Genomic DNA, 16,339 nt, shown 5'->3' on the forward strand with positions numbered 1-16,339 from the left:
ATCACGATATTCAAGTATTGCATCTACGTATATACTACTGCAGCACTACATGCATTGTTCATTATAAAGTGTGTTGTATATAGATGACTGGTTAAGCAAGTCTTGCATATGATGATTTATTGATCTCAGGCTCTTTGTTTTATCAAGCAAAATAGCATCTCATAATTCGAGGAAATATCACCACCATATTAAAATATTGCATACAACGACGGCAGCACTACATTGCTCAGGATAAAATGTGTTGCATATCTCGGTATTTTACCAAAAATATGTTGATTTTTATTTGAAAAATAAAATACATACTATCATTTTAATATTTATCGTGTCTAAATGTATTTTTTTAAAAATTATCTTTATACTTTTCTAAAGATAGTTAAATGAAAGCAACTTGGAAATCTTAAAACCATCAAAAATATTTGTGTTTAATAAAACTTTGACCTTGCAAAATATATTTTTGTTAACTAAAAATCTCAACCGATCCCCCAAAGGTCAACCTCATCTTTTTTTTTTTTTTTTATCCTTTAGTTTTCTATTATGATAAAGACCCAAATAAATAAGCCCATTATTCTGTTTTGTTCAAAATAAGCCCATTATCTGAGCCCACCAAACATTGGAAAGTTTGAGCTTAGATTCAGGTGCTGTAGTTACCCTAGCTTGCATTTCCTCTTCCACACACCCACTCATGGCGTCTCGAAGAGTTTTATCATCTCTTCTCCGTTCATCTTCCGGTAGATCTGCCGCCAAATTAGTCAACCGAAACCCCAGGCTTCCTTCTCCTTCACCCGCGCGTCACGCCGCTCCATGTAGCTACCTCCTCGGCCGCGTCGCCGAGTATGCGACCTCTTCACCGGCAAGCTCTGCTGCGCCATCCTCTGCTCCTGCTAAGGATGAGGGGAAAAAGACCTATGATTACGGTGGCAAAGGTGCGATCGGGCGTGTTTGTCAGGTCATCGGTGCCATTGTCGATGTGAGATTCGAGGATCAGGAAGGATTGCCTCCGATCATGACATCTCTTGAGGTTCAGGATCATCCCACAAGGCTGGTGCTTGAGGTGTCTCATCATTTGGGTCAAAATGTCGTTAGGACCATTGCTATGGATGGTACTGAGGGTCTTGTCCGTGGAAGGAAGGTTCTCAACACTGGTGCTCCAATCACTGTAAGTGGCTTCTCTGTCTAGATCCTTCTATCTTTGTTGCTGATCCGTAAAACAAGCCATTACTAGGTATAGATCTGTGAATTCGTTGATTGGATTTGCATAGTCTCGCCGGTGTCTGTTCGTGTTTCCTCAACGTTGACTTTCCCCAATCTCACTTTTTTCTTTAAAAGTCTATTCATTACCAAGGAACTCTACGTCCGGATGATTTCGTGAATTTGAATGACTAATCAATTCCTTGATACATTAATCTGAATAAGTTGCGATTGTCAAAAATGACTTTTTTGCTTGTTCTCACTGTTAAGGTACCTGTTGGAAGAGCTACCCTTGGCCGTATCATGAATGTGCTTGGAGAACCCATTGACGAGAGAGGCGAAATCAGTAAGAAGTCTTAGCCACACCCACACTTAATTTATGTCTCACATTCTGCAAACTTGTCATGACAATACGTTCTTGCTGTTACTCAGAGACCGAGCATTACTTACCTATTCACAGAGATGCTCCGGCTTTGGTTGATCTAGCCACTGGGCAAGAGATCCTGGCCACTGGTATTAAGGTAGATTCTGAGTCCTAGCTCTGCACTGTTCCCACAGGTCACATGTGTTGTTTCTTATTTCGAGGTGATTCTTCGTTTTACTTTTCAGGTTGTTGATCTTCTTGCTCCTTACCAAAGAGGAGGAAAGATTGGTCTCTTTGGCGGTGCTGGTGTTGGGAAAACTGTGCTTATTATGGAGCTGATCAACAATGTTGCCAAAGCTCATGGTCTGTTTACCACAAGTTGTTCTGACCGTATTAGTCTCTCTGTTTCTATTTATTAAGTGGTGCTTCTTCTGATGAATAGGTGGGTTCTCTGTGTTTGCTGGTGTGGGGGAACGAACCCGTGAGGGCAATGACTTGTACAGAGAAATGATTGAGAGTGGTGTCATCAAGCTAGGCGAGAAGCAGGTTTCAATTCATTTTAATTACTCTTCACCTATCTTTTTTCCTGCAAACGGCATTTGATTGATTTATGTCGCTACAAATCTTGCTTTTACTTGTCTTAACAGTCTGAGAGCAAATGTGCCCTAGTGTATGGACAAATGAATGAGCCCCCGGGTGCTCGTGCCCGTGTTGGACTGACTGGTTTGACTGTGGCTGAGTATTTCCGTGATGCTGAAGGCCAAGATGTCTTGCTTTTCATTGACAACATTTTCCGTTTCACTCAGGTAAGCCTTGTTATGTATTGTGTATATCACTCAGTACCTGTGGGCCCTATATTGTAATCTTAACTCTGTAGTTTTGTAATCTAAACTTATATACTTTCTTGTGTAGGCCAACTCTGAAGTGTCTGCTTTGCTCGGTCGTATTCCGTCTGCTGTGGGTTACCAGCCAACTCTGGCTTCTGATCTTGGTGCTCTGCAAGAGCGAATCACAACCACCAAGAAAGGGTCTATCACCTCAGTCCAAGCCATCTATGTCCCTGCTGATGATTTGACGGATCCTGCTCCTGCCACAACTTTTGCTCACTTGGACGCCACAACCGTGCTGTCAAGACAGGTGGGAACATGTCTCCTGATATTTCCTTTTTAAAAATATTTCTGTGTAATGCTCATAAAGCTGATATCTTTATGCTCGTCTCTTTCCCTTATGTAGATTTCTGAGCTCGGTATCTATCCTGCTGTGGATCCTTTGGATTCGACATCCCGTATGCTCTCCCCCCACATTCTGGGTGAGGAGCACTACAACACTGCTCGTGGTGTGCAGAAAGTGTTGCAGAACTACAAAAATTTGCAAGATATTATTGCCATTTTGGGAATGGATGAGCTAAGTGAAGATGACAAGCTGACTGTTGCCCGTGCCCGTAAGATCCAGAGATTCTTGAGTCAGCCATTCCATGTTGCTGAGATCTTCACGGGTGCCCCTGGAAAATACGTTGATCTTAAGGAAAACATCAACAGTTTCCAGGTATGTTTGCATTCATGAGAAGCTTTTCTTTCTTAGTGCGCCATGATTGTTTGCTAAGAGCGTATATGAATTATAATTGTTGCAGGGTCTACTCGACGGTAAGTACGATGATCTTTCCGAACAATCGTTTTACATGGTTGGAGGTATCGATGAGGTGGTTGCAAAGGCAGAGAAGATCGCTAAAGAGTCAGCAGCTTAAGGAATTGATTCATCTCTTTCATATGCATAATACTTCTCTTCTTCTTTTGTTGACAATAACGAAAAAACAACAAGACCAATGCTTTAGGTTGTCTGCTGAGGCATTGTGATCATTGTGAGTGTGAGAGATAGTACGGAGAAAACAGATTCATTCGTTGAAGTTTTGACTTGGAATAATGGAGACAGGTGTTGATGTTTTCAATCTCTCCACATTTGTATTCAAGCTTTTGTATTAAGGAAAGTATCGTGTTTTTACAGGATTCGATGTTAGAAATGAATTTGCACTTTTATTAGTCTTCTTCTTCTGTATTATATTATACTTTCTTTCATTCTTACAAATCCAGATCAACAAGGTTCTTTCTGTAGAGTTGAACCGCTGTACAATTAGTCTTGGGCTTAAAACCGAACCGGAATTTCGGTTCGGTTCGTATATATGTATAGGCATAAAACCGAATGGTTATTGATTTAAATAACCGTGGATAGTGAATCGGTTACCCGAAATTGTCCAAGCCCAGAATTTATAGTTTTATTATAAAACGTTTATACCCATGAGTGATGAGTCCATTACCCAATCCAAAATTTAAGAATTTTCATTAATGTACTTACTAGCCCAAGCCCACTCATTCTCTAACCTAAGTATAATAAAGTCAAAAATTCAGACGACTCCATAGTCTATTGATAAACTTTGATTAGTGTCTCTTCTTCGCCATGAAGATTTCTGAGACTAACCAAATCGATCCCTTCTTCAAACTCTGTTTTTTTTATGGATTCGAAAGTGAAAAGATCTAGCTTTGTTGAGGAAGAAGATGATAAGAAGTAACATAATTGGCTTGATCACAAGGAGAAGTGGGAAATCGCTGGTTATGGTAAAGGTAAAGACTGTGGTGGTGACAGAGTTAATTCTTCGACGAGGACTGGTGTTGCGGGTGGGAATGACGAAGTTTCCATGGAGCAAAATTTCTCTGTTTCTGAATGTCAATTGAACAGTAATGTATGTGTTGATTATAGACAGCTTTTAACTTGCCTAGTTTTTAAATATGGCTTGCATGGAATCTCTATGTTTGTGAAAATGGATATTCAGAGTATATCTGTATATGTCTAAGTTTTGATTAATGTTTGTGTTTGTCAGTTGTGGTATAATTTCATAATGTTATGGTGATCGGTGACAACATCAAATAATAAGACCTCCAAAAAGATTTCTTGATCGAGTAATCGGCATAGACACAAGAGATTCGAATTTCAACACATGCTAAGAATCAACTCAAGATTATGCAAGCTATAGTTAGCGTATTTAATAATTCAAGATTATGCTATAGTTTGGTTTAGTCTTATGTATTACTATCATGATATTGATAAGTGTTTGGCTAGTTCCTGCTAAAAATGTTAATCATAAGTGGTTTAATTACAAGAAGAAAAGTAGAATTTCAATTTTGACAACAACAAAAAAAAAACGTATAAACCGGGATTAAAATTTAAAATGTATTTAGTATAATGTGATATTTCTAGTGTAGAAATAGACAGCACTAAAAGATTATTAATCCCATTTTATCTTTTGAAACGAAACGAAACCCTAAATTTGGAATCCCTCTACAGTTCCTAGAACGAGCTCTGCTTGCAAATCCAAAGAATGTAAGTAGTGGGTTTTTTTTCTCCCTTTAAATAGCTGAGATTTCGCAGAAACACAATAAATGTAAGAAACTTATCTTCTGTTTTCTTCCTTCTTCTTTTCTTTCCGGCCTGGTAAATTACAGGTCAAGGATAATCGTTAAGAATGTTCCCAAATATGTGACAGAGGATCAACTACGAGGTATCTTTTCGGAAAAAGGAGAAATCACAGACGTGAAATTGAAGCGTTTAAGGTAATACTAGCATTCTTCCCCTACTACGTACGTACAAGTTAAGAATCAAAATTATGTTTAAAAAGTTAACAATGTTAAAAGGCATGAATATTACAGTACAAATTTTCTGAAAAAATAGTATTGTATCGTTTTCCGAGTATTTAACTTTGCTTAAACCCTTGCTGATTCAACTTCTTATCTGGCAATGCTTGCTATTGTTCATTTGGGCTTCTCTCCCTTCTACTTCTTCGCTTGAATTTCTCATTTTACAAGATCGGCAAAAAAACTTACGTGAACAAATATTTGTTTTTGTATTGTTTCAGTAAAAGAAAATAGAAAATTAATGAGTAGAATAGTATATGGTTGGAGTCTTGGAGGCTGTTCCATGGGCTTGAATTTAACCATAGATTATCTTATATGCAGAAAGAAGTAGAACCATATATATTTACTGGCACACCTTCACAGAAACTATATAAACCTAAATCAAATACGATATAGGAGGAAGATGAAGTTAATAACTTGAATTAGAACAAAAAGATGGTGGTGTTTGTCTTGTCGTGAAACAACGATGAGTTAGTTTATGAGTACGTAAAATCTTAAATAGAGACATAATGCAGATGGTGAGAAATTTTATTTTATATAGGATTCATATCTACTCTAGTTGAGATAATGAAGATGCTATTTATAGGAGATGACAAGTTTTAATCGAAAAAGAAAATCGTAGAGAAAGTGGTTAGTTTCATAGGGTTGATATGATCGTGGGAAGGTGGGGAGATAAACTGGTAAATATTTTCTGAATTAAATTTTGTTAAAATCATTTAATTCTTTTTTGAATTATAAAACAAAATCTTGTCGAGTGTTTATTCGCAGTCGCAGCTAATTGTTGTGTTGTATATATGCTGGAACCAATCACTATACACACATATCGTTTTTGCTTTTGCAGTGATGGCAGAAGTAGACAATTTGCTTATATTGGATTTCGTAGTGAACAAAAAGCTCAAGATGCTATCACTTACTTTAACAAGAATTTCAAACATAGTCATCAAATATCTGTTTTGGTAATTCATTTTTCACTTAGTTACGCCTCAGTGTAGTACTAGTTTAATTTAGATTCTCCTTTGGCATATAGGTTGCGGACCCTCCACCGAGGAGGACACAAGGGAAGGTTGATGCTTATGCTAAAGGAGATAAACAGATTCAGAAGAAGGATCCAGAAGTTGATCATGATCCTCAGCTTCAAGAATTTCTTCATCAGGAGCATAAGTTGAAATTCTGGTCCAATGACATGTGTATTCATCCTTCCAATGGTGCTGATGACCCTAACAAAGCCAAAAGATCATTCTTAGATTCTAAAAAGACTAGAAAGAGTAAAGTTGGTGATGATGTTTCTGATATGGAATACTTCAAGAGTCGGATAAAGAAAAATCTGGACAGTGATTGTGAAACCGATAGTCGTGAAGATGCAATCAATGTTTTTCCTATTGATGGAGAAGTTAAAGCTGACAGAGTCGACAAAGATGATGATGGCCATGCAATGGAGGTAGAAGCCGATGGCAGTGATGATGTTCTTGACGCTGGTCGCCTTTTCGTCCATGGCCTGCCTTACTCTACCACGTAATGGATCTTTTTTCTTCTTCTTCTTTCCTGATTATCCTTGTGTCTTATACATCTTCATTTGTTCTCTCATGAAATAGAGAAGAAGAGCTTATGGAACATTTCAGCAAATTCGGTGATATATCAGAGGTCCATCTTGTTCTTGACAAGGATACCAGAAGTTGCAGGGGAATGGCCTTCGTCCTTTACCTGATACCGGAATCTGCAAAAATGTATCTTAATTCATACCAATTAAGAAGTTCTAAGTGCATGCTTTTCAATAAGTAGCACTTATGTTCATCTCCAGCTGTTTTAGTTCAGATTTTAAATCGTTAAAAATTTGGATGGTGTTGCAGGGCAATGGATAAATTAGATAAGTTACCTTTCCAGGGCCGGACGTTGCATATTTTACCAGCTAAGCCCCGTGCAATGTCTGCTAAACAAGTGTCAGTGACCACTTCTGTCTCAAACTTGTAATATTTTGTTTTTGTGGACTAGCTAGGATTTTCATCAGATGTTTATCATGGATTTCCCCAACAGAGATAACTCCTCTAATCTGCCAAAATCATTCAAGAAAGAGAGGGAGGAACAAAGGAAGGCGTCTGAAGCTTGTGGAAACACAAATGCTTGGAACAGTTTCTTCATGCGACCCGATACTGTACCTTTTCTTGTTTCAACAATGCATCCATTTTGAAATCTGGCTTGTTGCTTTGCTTCATGTTTGCTTTTTCTGTTGTAGATCCTGGAAAACTTAGTCAGGTCGTATGGTGTAACAAAGAGTGAGTTACTTGACCGTGAATGCGAAGATCCTGCAGTACGCCTTGCTTTGGGAGAAACAAGAGTGATTATGGAGACCAAAGAAGCCCTTGCTAAAGCTGGAGTACGTGTCACCTCTTTGGAAGAATTTGCTGCACGGAAAGGTGACGTGAAGAACAGAAGCAAACATATTCTCTTAGTCAAGCATTTGCCCTTTGCTTCCACTGAAAAGGAACTGGCTCAAATGTTTCGGAAATTTGGAAGTCTAGACAAAATTGTTCTCCCTCCGACTAAGACGATGGCTTTGGTATTATTCTTCCCAACGAATATGTGATTCTTCTCTAACCTGTTGTGTTCTCTAACCTGTTCTTACTTGCATTTCAGGTTGTTTTCCTTGAAGCGGCTGAGGCACGTGCAGCTATGAACGGATTGGCATACACGCGTTACAAGTAAGCTTTAACATTATTGTTTCTGCATGTATAAAGTCTAAAATCCTCTTTCTTTCCCTAAAGTGCTTCTTGGAGATGAATGATTGTCCTAGTTTAACCAAACTGCTTCATCACATTTCATTATTATTACAGAGATGCTCCCCTGTATCTGGAGTGGGCTCCTCGAGATATTCTTGAGCCAAAAGCACTTGCCGATAACAAAGAAAAGAAGAGTGCTGTCGAAGAAAATGATGCGAGAAGAGTCAACTTAGATCAGCAGGTTGGAATCTATTCGGATATAACCGAGGTATGTCTACTTTATGGTTGCTGTGGACGTTTTGAAATCATATGTTCGTCCTTTGTGTGCGGTATCGAACTATCGCAAACTGAAATACAGTTGAAAAAATCTTGATTAGCTTGGGAAACTAGATTTGGTTTTAGTACACTATTCTTGCAAGTTTCAGGTTAGGAACCTGGAAAGTTCATGTTTATTCATTGACTTGAAATATCTGTGTTCAGATCACATCTTATAACGATGTTTCCTCTAAATAATGCATTATATTTCAGTCAAATGTCCTTCATGTAAAGAATCTGAGCTTCAAGACAACTGATGAGGGGTTGAAGAAGCATTTGACTGGAGTGGTGAAGCAGGGAAAGATTCTGAGTGTTAAGGTAAGTTGTTGTTCATTGCTTACAGATGATGATGATATGCAGTTAACCATCATAAGTCTGTTTTTGATATTCCTTTATTTTTCACTATAAAGCAGATAATAAGAGACTGGACGAGACGTCGTTCAAGCGGTTATGGTTTTGTAGAATTTGACTCCGTAGAGACAGCGACCAGTGTCTACAGAGATCTACCAGTAGAGGTATATAATCTAGTTAAGTCTCTTTGAAACTTGAAGGTGATTGGACTCGATGAAGGAAGGTGACACTGATTTGTTTGTTTGTAGGGAAATGTTCTGGATGGGCATTCTTTGATCTTGAATTTTTCTGAAAACAAGCGGAGTGAAACGGTTGGGGAAGGTTCAGACAAGGTCACAAAGTTGGCAAAGTTACATGTGAAAAATGTAGCTTTTGAAGCAACCAAGAAAGAACTAAGACAGCTTTTCAGTCCATTTGGACAGATTCAAGAGAGTTGGGCTTCCATTGAAGAATGTGAGAAAATACGCTGGTTATGCTTTTGTAGAATTTGGGACAATGCAAGAAGCTTTAAACGCTAAAAAGGCACTCTCCAACACCCATTTCTATGGACGCCATTTGGTAAGTCTTATGTTGTGTACTCATCTCTCTAGCATGTTCATTCTGACATTCTTCCTCAACTCTCTCTATATGAGGTCTTTGCAGGTGCTCGAGTGGGCTCGTGATGACGAGAGCATGGAAGCGATTCAAAAATCTTGTGCTGCCAAGTATATGGGCCAAGAAAACGATAATCCAAAGAAAAGGAAAAGCTCGACAGTTGTTGGTAGTGGTAGAGAGACGTCAAAGAAAAGGTTATAGAAGAAGATGGTTTTAGGGCGTTGGCGTGAAGTGAAGACGTGCGGTGAAAGTCTCTTATAAAATGAGAGGATAGCTGAATAGGCCCTCTCTGCAGTTTGTGATTCTCCTGTGTTTGAAGCGGAGCCGATCTTAATTTTCTCATAATTATGATTACAAAGAGATTTCCTCAACTCTTCTATCGTTTGTTGTAGTTTTCAAAAATAAATAAATAAAATCAATAATTTACACGACAAGAATATTCCACCTATTTACTAAATTGTTCAAGTTAGAACCAATGGTGTAATTGATCGCTATTCAATAGTGTAAATTTCTTATTATTTTTTTAGTCTATAGATGTTTAAGCAAGAATAAACTAAACATCTGTATATGATATTAACTTGAGACCGAGTCTTCAAAAATGTTCAAGAACTGCTGCTGTATGATTGAAGCCACAAGATATATGCACTGCTCTTACATTCTTTCCCAAGTCCACCATTGCTGGTCTTGCATAGTCTACATCACTACCATGGCCCTACATATTAAGCATACCATATTTATTCTCTTCGACACTTGAAAATGTTGTTTCAGAGATTTGATCAATAAGATAAGATGATGAAACAAACCAATTGTCCACCAGAGGAATGTCCATCAACAGAGAATGTGCCGTGAGATCCTCCCCAGCCCCAGGTGAAGACATTGTTATCTGCAAACAAGTTTCAGAAATTGAGTTGAATTAACTTATACAATGAGAGAGGAAACAAATATGTTTTACTCAAAAGAGATGCTACCTGAAATAGCTGCAGTGTGCTTCCACCCACAAGATACCTGAGATACAGTAGACTCCAAGAAAGGACCTTCAACTCTCACAGGGGAGTGTGAGACATACGTTGAACTGAATTTTTTGAAATAAGAGTATAGGTACAGTTCAAGAACCTTGTTTTCATCTTATGGGGAAACATTCTATTTTTTCGGGGTATGTAACTTACTCTGTTCCAAGGCACCCATTTTCGTTTGAGCCCCAGGTGTAAAGCTCCCCACCTCCTTCCAAAAACGAAGGAAACATCAAACGATGAGTTGTTATCGACCATCTTACAAACACAATATGTTCATAAATTTAGCAGAAACTAAAGAGCAGTTTTGGGCCTCTATAAAGAATAACAAAAAGAAATTTGAGCAGGACAGGCATTTGCAGTATACAAGCAAACTCAATATCAAAGAAAGAACGATATAATAAGAGAGTATTACTTGTAACTACACATGTGTGGTAGCCACCACATGCAACTTCTTCTGCATATGGTACTTCACTGATAATCGATGGTGTTGTGGCATTTCTTACTCCTCCAAAGCCCTGTATTTTCCCATCAGATAGCTTCACATATATGACCACAGAAATCAAAGAAAAAGACATTTTCTTACCATCTTGTTTATAGATTTCTCTCCGAACATGAAAGCAGAGCCATTCTCTGCATTTGCAAACAAACCTCATAAAGTTCGGTAAATGGCACAACATTCATACTTTTAAGAAAGTAAATCAATACCATCAGTGCATGCTGAATGCAGCAGACCAGCAGCAACATTTGTGACCTAGTGCTCGACAGAAAGAATGGAAAAACATAAGCATGAAAGTCTAAAGATTAAAACCACCACTAGGTAACTAGAAACTCTTCATCCAAGGTGGATATTCTTCACCACTAGATTACCTTGATCCCCTCAAGTTCCTTGATAAGCCTTGGAGTAAACTCACTGCAATCAGGGGGATACTTTACAGTGCAATACAAGAAAATTATGAAGGAATCATGATAAAGTAAAGGAGGAAATGGGAAAATTCTTGTGAGCAAAAAATGCATGAGAAAGAGACAAAACGATATTGAAATTAAGTAAAACAAACCTGTTACTTCTTAAGATGCCAAAAAGACTGGACTGGTGACCGTGGCCAAGTCTTCCAGAGCCCCCTCCTCCCCAACTCAGGACTTCACCTCCATCTGCTCAAGAAAAAGATACCCTCAGATTTCTCCGAGTACTTAAAAGACAAAAAGGTGTTTTCTTCTGTATCCAGATAAGAATCGAGGATCCAAACCAGTAACAGCAACTGAATGCTCTGAACCCAAAGCCACGGATTGTATGGTGATGCCATGCAGAGCTTCCACTTTAGTTGGTACACGTACCACTCTTGCAGCCTCTTCATAAGAAAAAAAATGTATAAAGGAAAAGAACATGTAAATAGAGCAAGAAACTTGATGTATTAGGACATGCATAGCAGTGCATAAATGTTTGAATGGAAAGTGATGTACTTTTTCCCAGTCCAAGCTGTCCACTTGAGTTCTTTCCCCACATGTAGAGTTCTCCATCAACTAATGAAATGAAAGAGAGCAAATATGAGTGCCATACTATTTCAACAAGATCATGTTTAAGGTTCAGGTTATGACAATTCAATGAAGAACATTGTGGTTACTGGTTGTTTACCTGTAATAGCAGCGGAGTGATAATAACCAGCTGAAATGTGCAGAATATCCTTATCTAGTCCAGAAACTTCAAGCGGATCCTAAAATATCAAATTTATAATTGAATTATCTGAGATAAAGACATGTGAAGGAAAAGAAAAGAAAAACCAGCAGCTCTATAGTGTTTTGACCAACCTACCAATTAGTAACATACCATAGCATGACTTTTAACATCTGATACGCCAAGTTGACCACAATCATTAAGACCCGTTGCAAAGACTCTCCTCGTTTCTGTCACATGTGTAAGCTTATTATCAGATACTCTTCAAAACCAATCACTGATTCAAAAGATGATAACTTTACAAAAACGCAACTCAACAACCACATGCCCAATTAAACAAAGCCAAGAAATGCTATCCAACGAAGACCACTCTAATACTGATTATATGCAGCTATGATCTGCAAATGGCATATACCAAAATGAATGAAATCTCAGCAACTCATTGAGATGCCAATTCTCCGGATTTCTCAGCTCAATAGTCAACACAATTCTTCTCCCTCTACTTTTATTACTCACATTGCAACCTCTTAAGATTTCAAAGTTCCTGGATAATCCACTAAATAAAAAAAAAAAAATATATATATATATATATATATAAAACAAGTCGGGAGCTGAAGAAATCACCGGTGAGAAACAGAGTGTGAGCTCCGCCGCAAGCGACAGCTGTGATACTGTGATCACTCAAGGCAGAGCAAACGGCAGGTGTCCACTGAGAATCCAAGTTTCCGAGCCCTAATCTGCCGTAATCTCCACTTCCCCACATCGCCGCAAATCGTTTCCCGCTCTCGCTCGATACCCATCTGCTACAGCAAACACCAATCGGACCCAATTTCGAATCTTTTAAAAGCCCACTCGTACAATTCGATCCCTGAATCCTCGACACAGGAATTCGAACTCGTCCGATGGCTCTAGTCAACATTTTCACTTGTAGAAATCAAAAGAAAATGTGATTAAAGGAGATCAATTTAGATAGTTAAAATGGATGGATTCTTCTTCTTCTTCTTCTCCGTTTGAAAAGAGACTAGATTTTTCATGGAGAGATTGAACTCGTAAATGGAATCACATGATGATCAACAACAAGGAAGAAGAAACTGATGGATAGCAAGAATGCTACGTCTTCCCGTTATTGAAAGTCTCTAGAATGACAAGATTTTTCGAAATCGGTCCTTTCCAGTTCTTTTTTCTATTTGTCAAATTCGCCTTTTAAGTTTGTTTTGTACAATTTCACACCCAAATCAGACAATTGGTTTTGTGAATCTGTTTTCTTTTGGCTTAATTATGATCACTCATAGGAAAATATATATATGTTCGTCGTATCAAATAGTGTGATCATACTACTTGATAGTCTCACATTAACTCAATATTTACACTTTGAATATATAAATACATACATGATGAGTTTACTAACACTTGGATGTATATGCTGAACAATTAAGATGCATCTTTGTCTTCTCTTATTTTGGCTAAGGATATATTTTAAATGAATAAATCTTGAGGTTGTGGTCATTTGTGCCTCTATATATACAAGACATAGGTTTATTTTGTCTCACACATACCTTTCTTTCTCTTCTTCTTCTTACGAAAAGTTTCATCACATTCACATTATCTTTAACTTTGGTCTCTTTTCTTTTTTGTCTCTTTTCTCTTCTTGATAACGTGGTTCTAGTCTTGATTAATTCATTGTTGTGCGATTTAGTGTTGAGAGGATTGTTGTCTGGCTCGAGGTCATGAAGAAGAGAATCACTCGAATTAATTTGGAAGAACAAATTAAGAAAACCCTAGATGATTCTCGGACCAGGCTTCATTCCCCCTAACCTACTTATCGCTTTTCGCCCACTTTCTTTCTTTAGTCTTTTTTGTCTTAGTTTCATATTTGTTCTATCTTGCGACCGAGGTAAATTTTGATCTTGTTATTAGATTAATTACTCTACATGACACACAAAACTGTTGTCTATATGTTTCTATATATAGCTTTTTGGTTTTGTTTAGTTATCATATTATAGAGCTCTTACATATATGAAAGTATAAATAGAGACTTTGAGAAACTGAGAAAATTAGAGGTATTCAAAGATTGAATGATATTTTTCTTTCATATGTACCCTTTTCTTTTTGGGGTTTATGGATGCTTTTCTTCAATATATTTCAACCAGTATCTTTCACGTCACAATTCACATCTTAACGTTCTCTCTCTCTCCCTCTCCGTCACGAGTCACGATCTCTGAAAATTGGTTTCTGTAATAATCTAAAATACAGGAAGAAGATTGTTTCTAATTACGTGTAATTTCATTTCATATTGAAGACAACGACGAGACTTAAATTTTCTTAAAACCGTCACTGTCAAATATCTTTTACGTGCCTTTTATTTGCTCTTCGCTTTATCCTTCTTCTTTTTATGTGGTCTTCTCATTTTTTTCCAACGTCTGTCTATCTCACTTTGTTGTCCATCTATAGCTAATTAGCCTTGTTTTTCCAACGTTCTATAAATTATAACGTTACTATATACTCTATGCAATTAAAGCTCCTTTGAGTATGTGATTAAACTTAATTTTATATAAAAATAAATAGAAACTTAATATGTACAAGAAAAAATCGTTTTAAAGTAAACTTACCTCTTGATAAAAAAGAAAAAGAAAAAGAAAAATAGAAGTAAACTTACCTCTAACTAAACTTAGTTGAGCAAAACTTTCCCATAGCTTAACCTAAGTTTTCAAAAAATTATAAACATTAATTTAAAATAAGCAAATCTAATATATTCCTAATGTCACTATATAATATACCAGAAGGTTAGCTAAAGGAATAAAGGATGATAATGTTAAATTTTAATCAGTTTTCAAAGATTGAATTAGTTCATCTTTTTTTTTTAAAACATATCAAAATAATTAGTAAAATAATAATAAAACCCCAAATGGTATGTTGACCAATAATAAAGACAAAAAGTGTTTTATAGTTGAATTTTAAAATAGTCTTGTATAGTTGCATATAAATTAAAAAAGCGATCTAGTATAGGAAAAATTTGGACGTACCGAGGTAAAGACCAAAACAATGTTTTGTCATTTTCACAACAATCAATGCATATGTTCGTGAAGTCGTCACGAACCACCTATATAAGCCAATGCATCCATATATATAAAGATATAACACACATATAGATATAGTACAAGTTAAATGAAAAATATTTTGATTGTACAATTAGAATTCTGATTATACTTTAGAATAAAAAGAACAGAAAAAAGTAGAAGTTCATTGAGAGAGATCCAAAAGAAATAATAAGGCAATAATGAGATAGAAACCATGGTACTTGTCTCCAATTAACTACTGTTGACCTCGGAAAAGAAGGAAATTGAAGAAACAACTAAAGACAAATGAAGATATATACATGGAGGAAAAGTTTGAATGTACATATGGAGTATGTTTTACTTTTATCTTTACAACTCCGGATTTCACTGTAAACTTCTATATAAGGCAACCCCTACACACACTATATTAAGACAGTTACCAAAACCCCAAAATTTTACTAAATTAATGTAAGAGAAGTAAATATGAATTTTTTTGTCTTGTGGTCATTTGCTCCTCTCTCCTATGTATAAATATTCGCCTCACACATAGACCTATTTAGCTTCTTCTTCTTCTTCTTCTTCTGTCTACTTACATAAAGTTATCCTGCTTTGGTTTAGGGTTGAGAGGAATATTGTCTGGCTCGAGGTCATGAAGAAGATCGGTAGATTGATTCATTTTAAAGAGTGAAATCCCTAAATGATTCTCGGACCAGGCTTCATTCCCCCCAACCGACATATCACATTCTTACTTAATTCTTTTTTCTTTTTTGTCTATCTGCTTTGATACTTCTTGTGAAATGGGGTTTGTTGACTATATATAATTTGTAGATCCTGAAGTGAGAGCTACATTTTCATCATTTCTCCTGATTAATCTATATCAAAAAGAAAAATGTTGTTTACATGCATGTTTCTCAGCTGTTAGAGGGTCTGTCTAAATCTCGAGGAAGGTCCCAATTATTATAAGTCATAACATATAGAGCTATTGTATAAAGTAGTAAGATTCAAGATTGTCTCATAGTTTGCCTTCAATGTTAAACACCTATCATTTCTAGATTTATGCATGCATTTTATATTTTCTATTGATTTTCCCTTTTAAAATCTCGATTTTTTTTCCTTTTTCACATCACAATTCACATCCAAATATCTTGACCCTTTCTCTTCAGTCACGAGTCAAGACCTCTGAGACTTGGTTCTGTAATAATCTAAAACCTAGAAAGAAGTTTGTTTCTAATTACGTGTAACTTCATTTCACATTGAAGGAAGACAATGATGGGACTTTCGTTTTTTCTTAAAACCATCACTATCAAATTTCATTGACTTACCTTTACTTCTTTGTTCCTTGCTATTATCCTCCTTATTGTTCGGTGCTCTCTCACTCTATTTTATCAAAGT

The 16,339-nt window shown here is 36.8% G+C and overlaps 3 protein-coding genes, 3 long non-coding RNA genes and 2 other non-coding genes across 9 annotated transcripts; 6 read left to right on the forward strand and 2 right to left on the reverse strand.

Moving 5' to 3' along the window:
- The first annotated feature begins 604 nt into the window (after positions 1-604).
- On the forward strand, positions 605-3,750 carry AT5G08690 (ATP synthase alpha/beta family protein). Its single transcript, NM_120954.3, has 9 exons — positions 605-1,156; positions 1,459-1,534; positions 1,621-1,709; positions 1,798-1,915; positions 1,995-2,098; positions 2,200-2,358; positions 2,465-2,689; positions 2,786-3,097; positions 3,183-3,750. Exons 1-9 carry the CDS (start codon positions 683-685, stop codon positions 3,294-3,296), a joined length of 1,671 nt encoding a protein of 556 aa, NP_568204.1. The 5' UTR covers positions 605-682; the 3' UTR covers positions 3,297-3,750.
- A 386-nt stretch (positions 3,751-4,136) lies between these two features.
- Positions 4,137-9,639, forward strand: AT5G08695 (RNA-binding (RRM/RBD/RNP motifs) family protein). The gene is made up of 14 exons (NM_001125721.1): positions 4,137-4,292; positions 5,047-5,154; positions 6,077-6,191; positions 6,263-6,747; positions 6,828-6,959; positions 7,083-7,172; positions 7,267-7,384; positions 7,466-7,789; positions 7,867-7,931; positions 8,064-8,217; positions 8,478-8,582; positions 8,675-8,773; positions 8,864-9,173; positions 9,258-9,639. The coding sequence occupies exons 1-13, from the start codon at positions 4,285-4,287 to the stop codon at positions 9,131-9,133; spliced, it is 2,073 nt and encodes a 690-aa protein (NP_001119193.1). The 5' UTR covers positions 4,137-4,284; the 3' UTR covers positions 9,134-9,173; positions 9,258-9,639.
- RUG1 (Regulator of chromosome condensation (RCC1) family protein) lies at positions 9,593-13,158 on the reverse strand. 2 transcript variants are annotated; one of them, NM_147851.4, is made up of 14 exons: positions 12,516-13,158; positions 12,045-12,121; positions 11,853-11,931; positions 11,681-11,740; positions 11,467-11,568; positions 11,278-11,371; positions 11,090-11,132; positions 10,928-10,973; positions 10,806-10,852; positions 10,635-10,737; positions 10,376-10,430; positions 10,178-10,281; positions 10,013-10,092; positions 9,593-9,921 (listed from the first exon to the last, which is right to left on the reverse strand). In NM_147851.4, exons 1-14 carry the CDS (start codon positions 12,808-12,810, stop codon positions 9,802-9,804), a joined length of 1,305 nt encoding a protein of 434 aa, NP_680156.2. In that variant the 5' UTR covers positions 12,811-13,158; the 3' UTR covers positions 9,593-9,801. The 2 variants fall into 2 exon arrangements, with proteins under 2 accessions (NP_680156.2, NP_001332124.1); NM_001343030.1 differs by having other exon boundaries at positions 9,598-9,921; positions 10,178-10,430; positions 12,516-13,132.
- A 420-nt stretch (positions 13,159-13,578) lies between these two features.
- Positions 13,579-13,717, forward strand: MIR166c. The gene has a single exon (NR_143099.1). It is a non-coding gene; the product is annotated as a microRNA ath-MIR166c precursor (primary transcript).
- A 284-nt stretch (positions 13,718-14,001) lies between these two features.
- Positions 14,002-14,205, reverse strand: AT5G01565. The gene has a single exon (NR_142518.1). It is a non-coding gene; the product is annotated as an other RNA (long non-coding RNA).
- On the forward strand, positions 14,002-14,275 carry AT5G01575. The gene has a single exon (NR_142519.1). It is a non-coding gene; the product is annotated as an other RNA (long non-coding RNA).
- A 1,290-nt stretch (positions 14,276-15,565) lies between these two features.
- On the forward strand, positions 15,566-15,678 carry MIR166d. Its single transcript, NR_143101.1, has one exon. It is a non-coding gene; the product is annotated as a microRNA ath-MIR166d precursor (primary transcript).
- Positions 15,679-16,055: 377 nt separating this feature from the next.
- AT5G01585 lies at positions 16,056-16,335 on the forward strand. The gene has a single exon (NR_142520.1). It is a non-coding gene; the product is annotated as an other RNA (long non-coding RNA).
- The last annotated feature ends 4 nt before the right edge of the window (positions 16,336-16,339 follow it).

The sequence above is a fragment of the Arabidopsis thaliana genome, chromosome 5, assembly GCF_000001735.4.
Source record: "Arabidopsis thaliana chromosome 5, partial sequence".
Taxonomy (NCBI): domain Eukaryota; kingdom Viridiplantae; phylum Streptophyta; class Magnoliopsida; order Brassicales; family Brassicaceae; genus Arabidopsis; species Arabidopsis thaliana.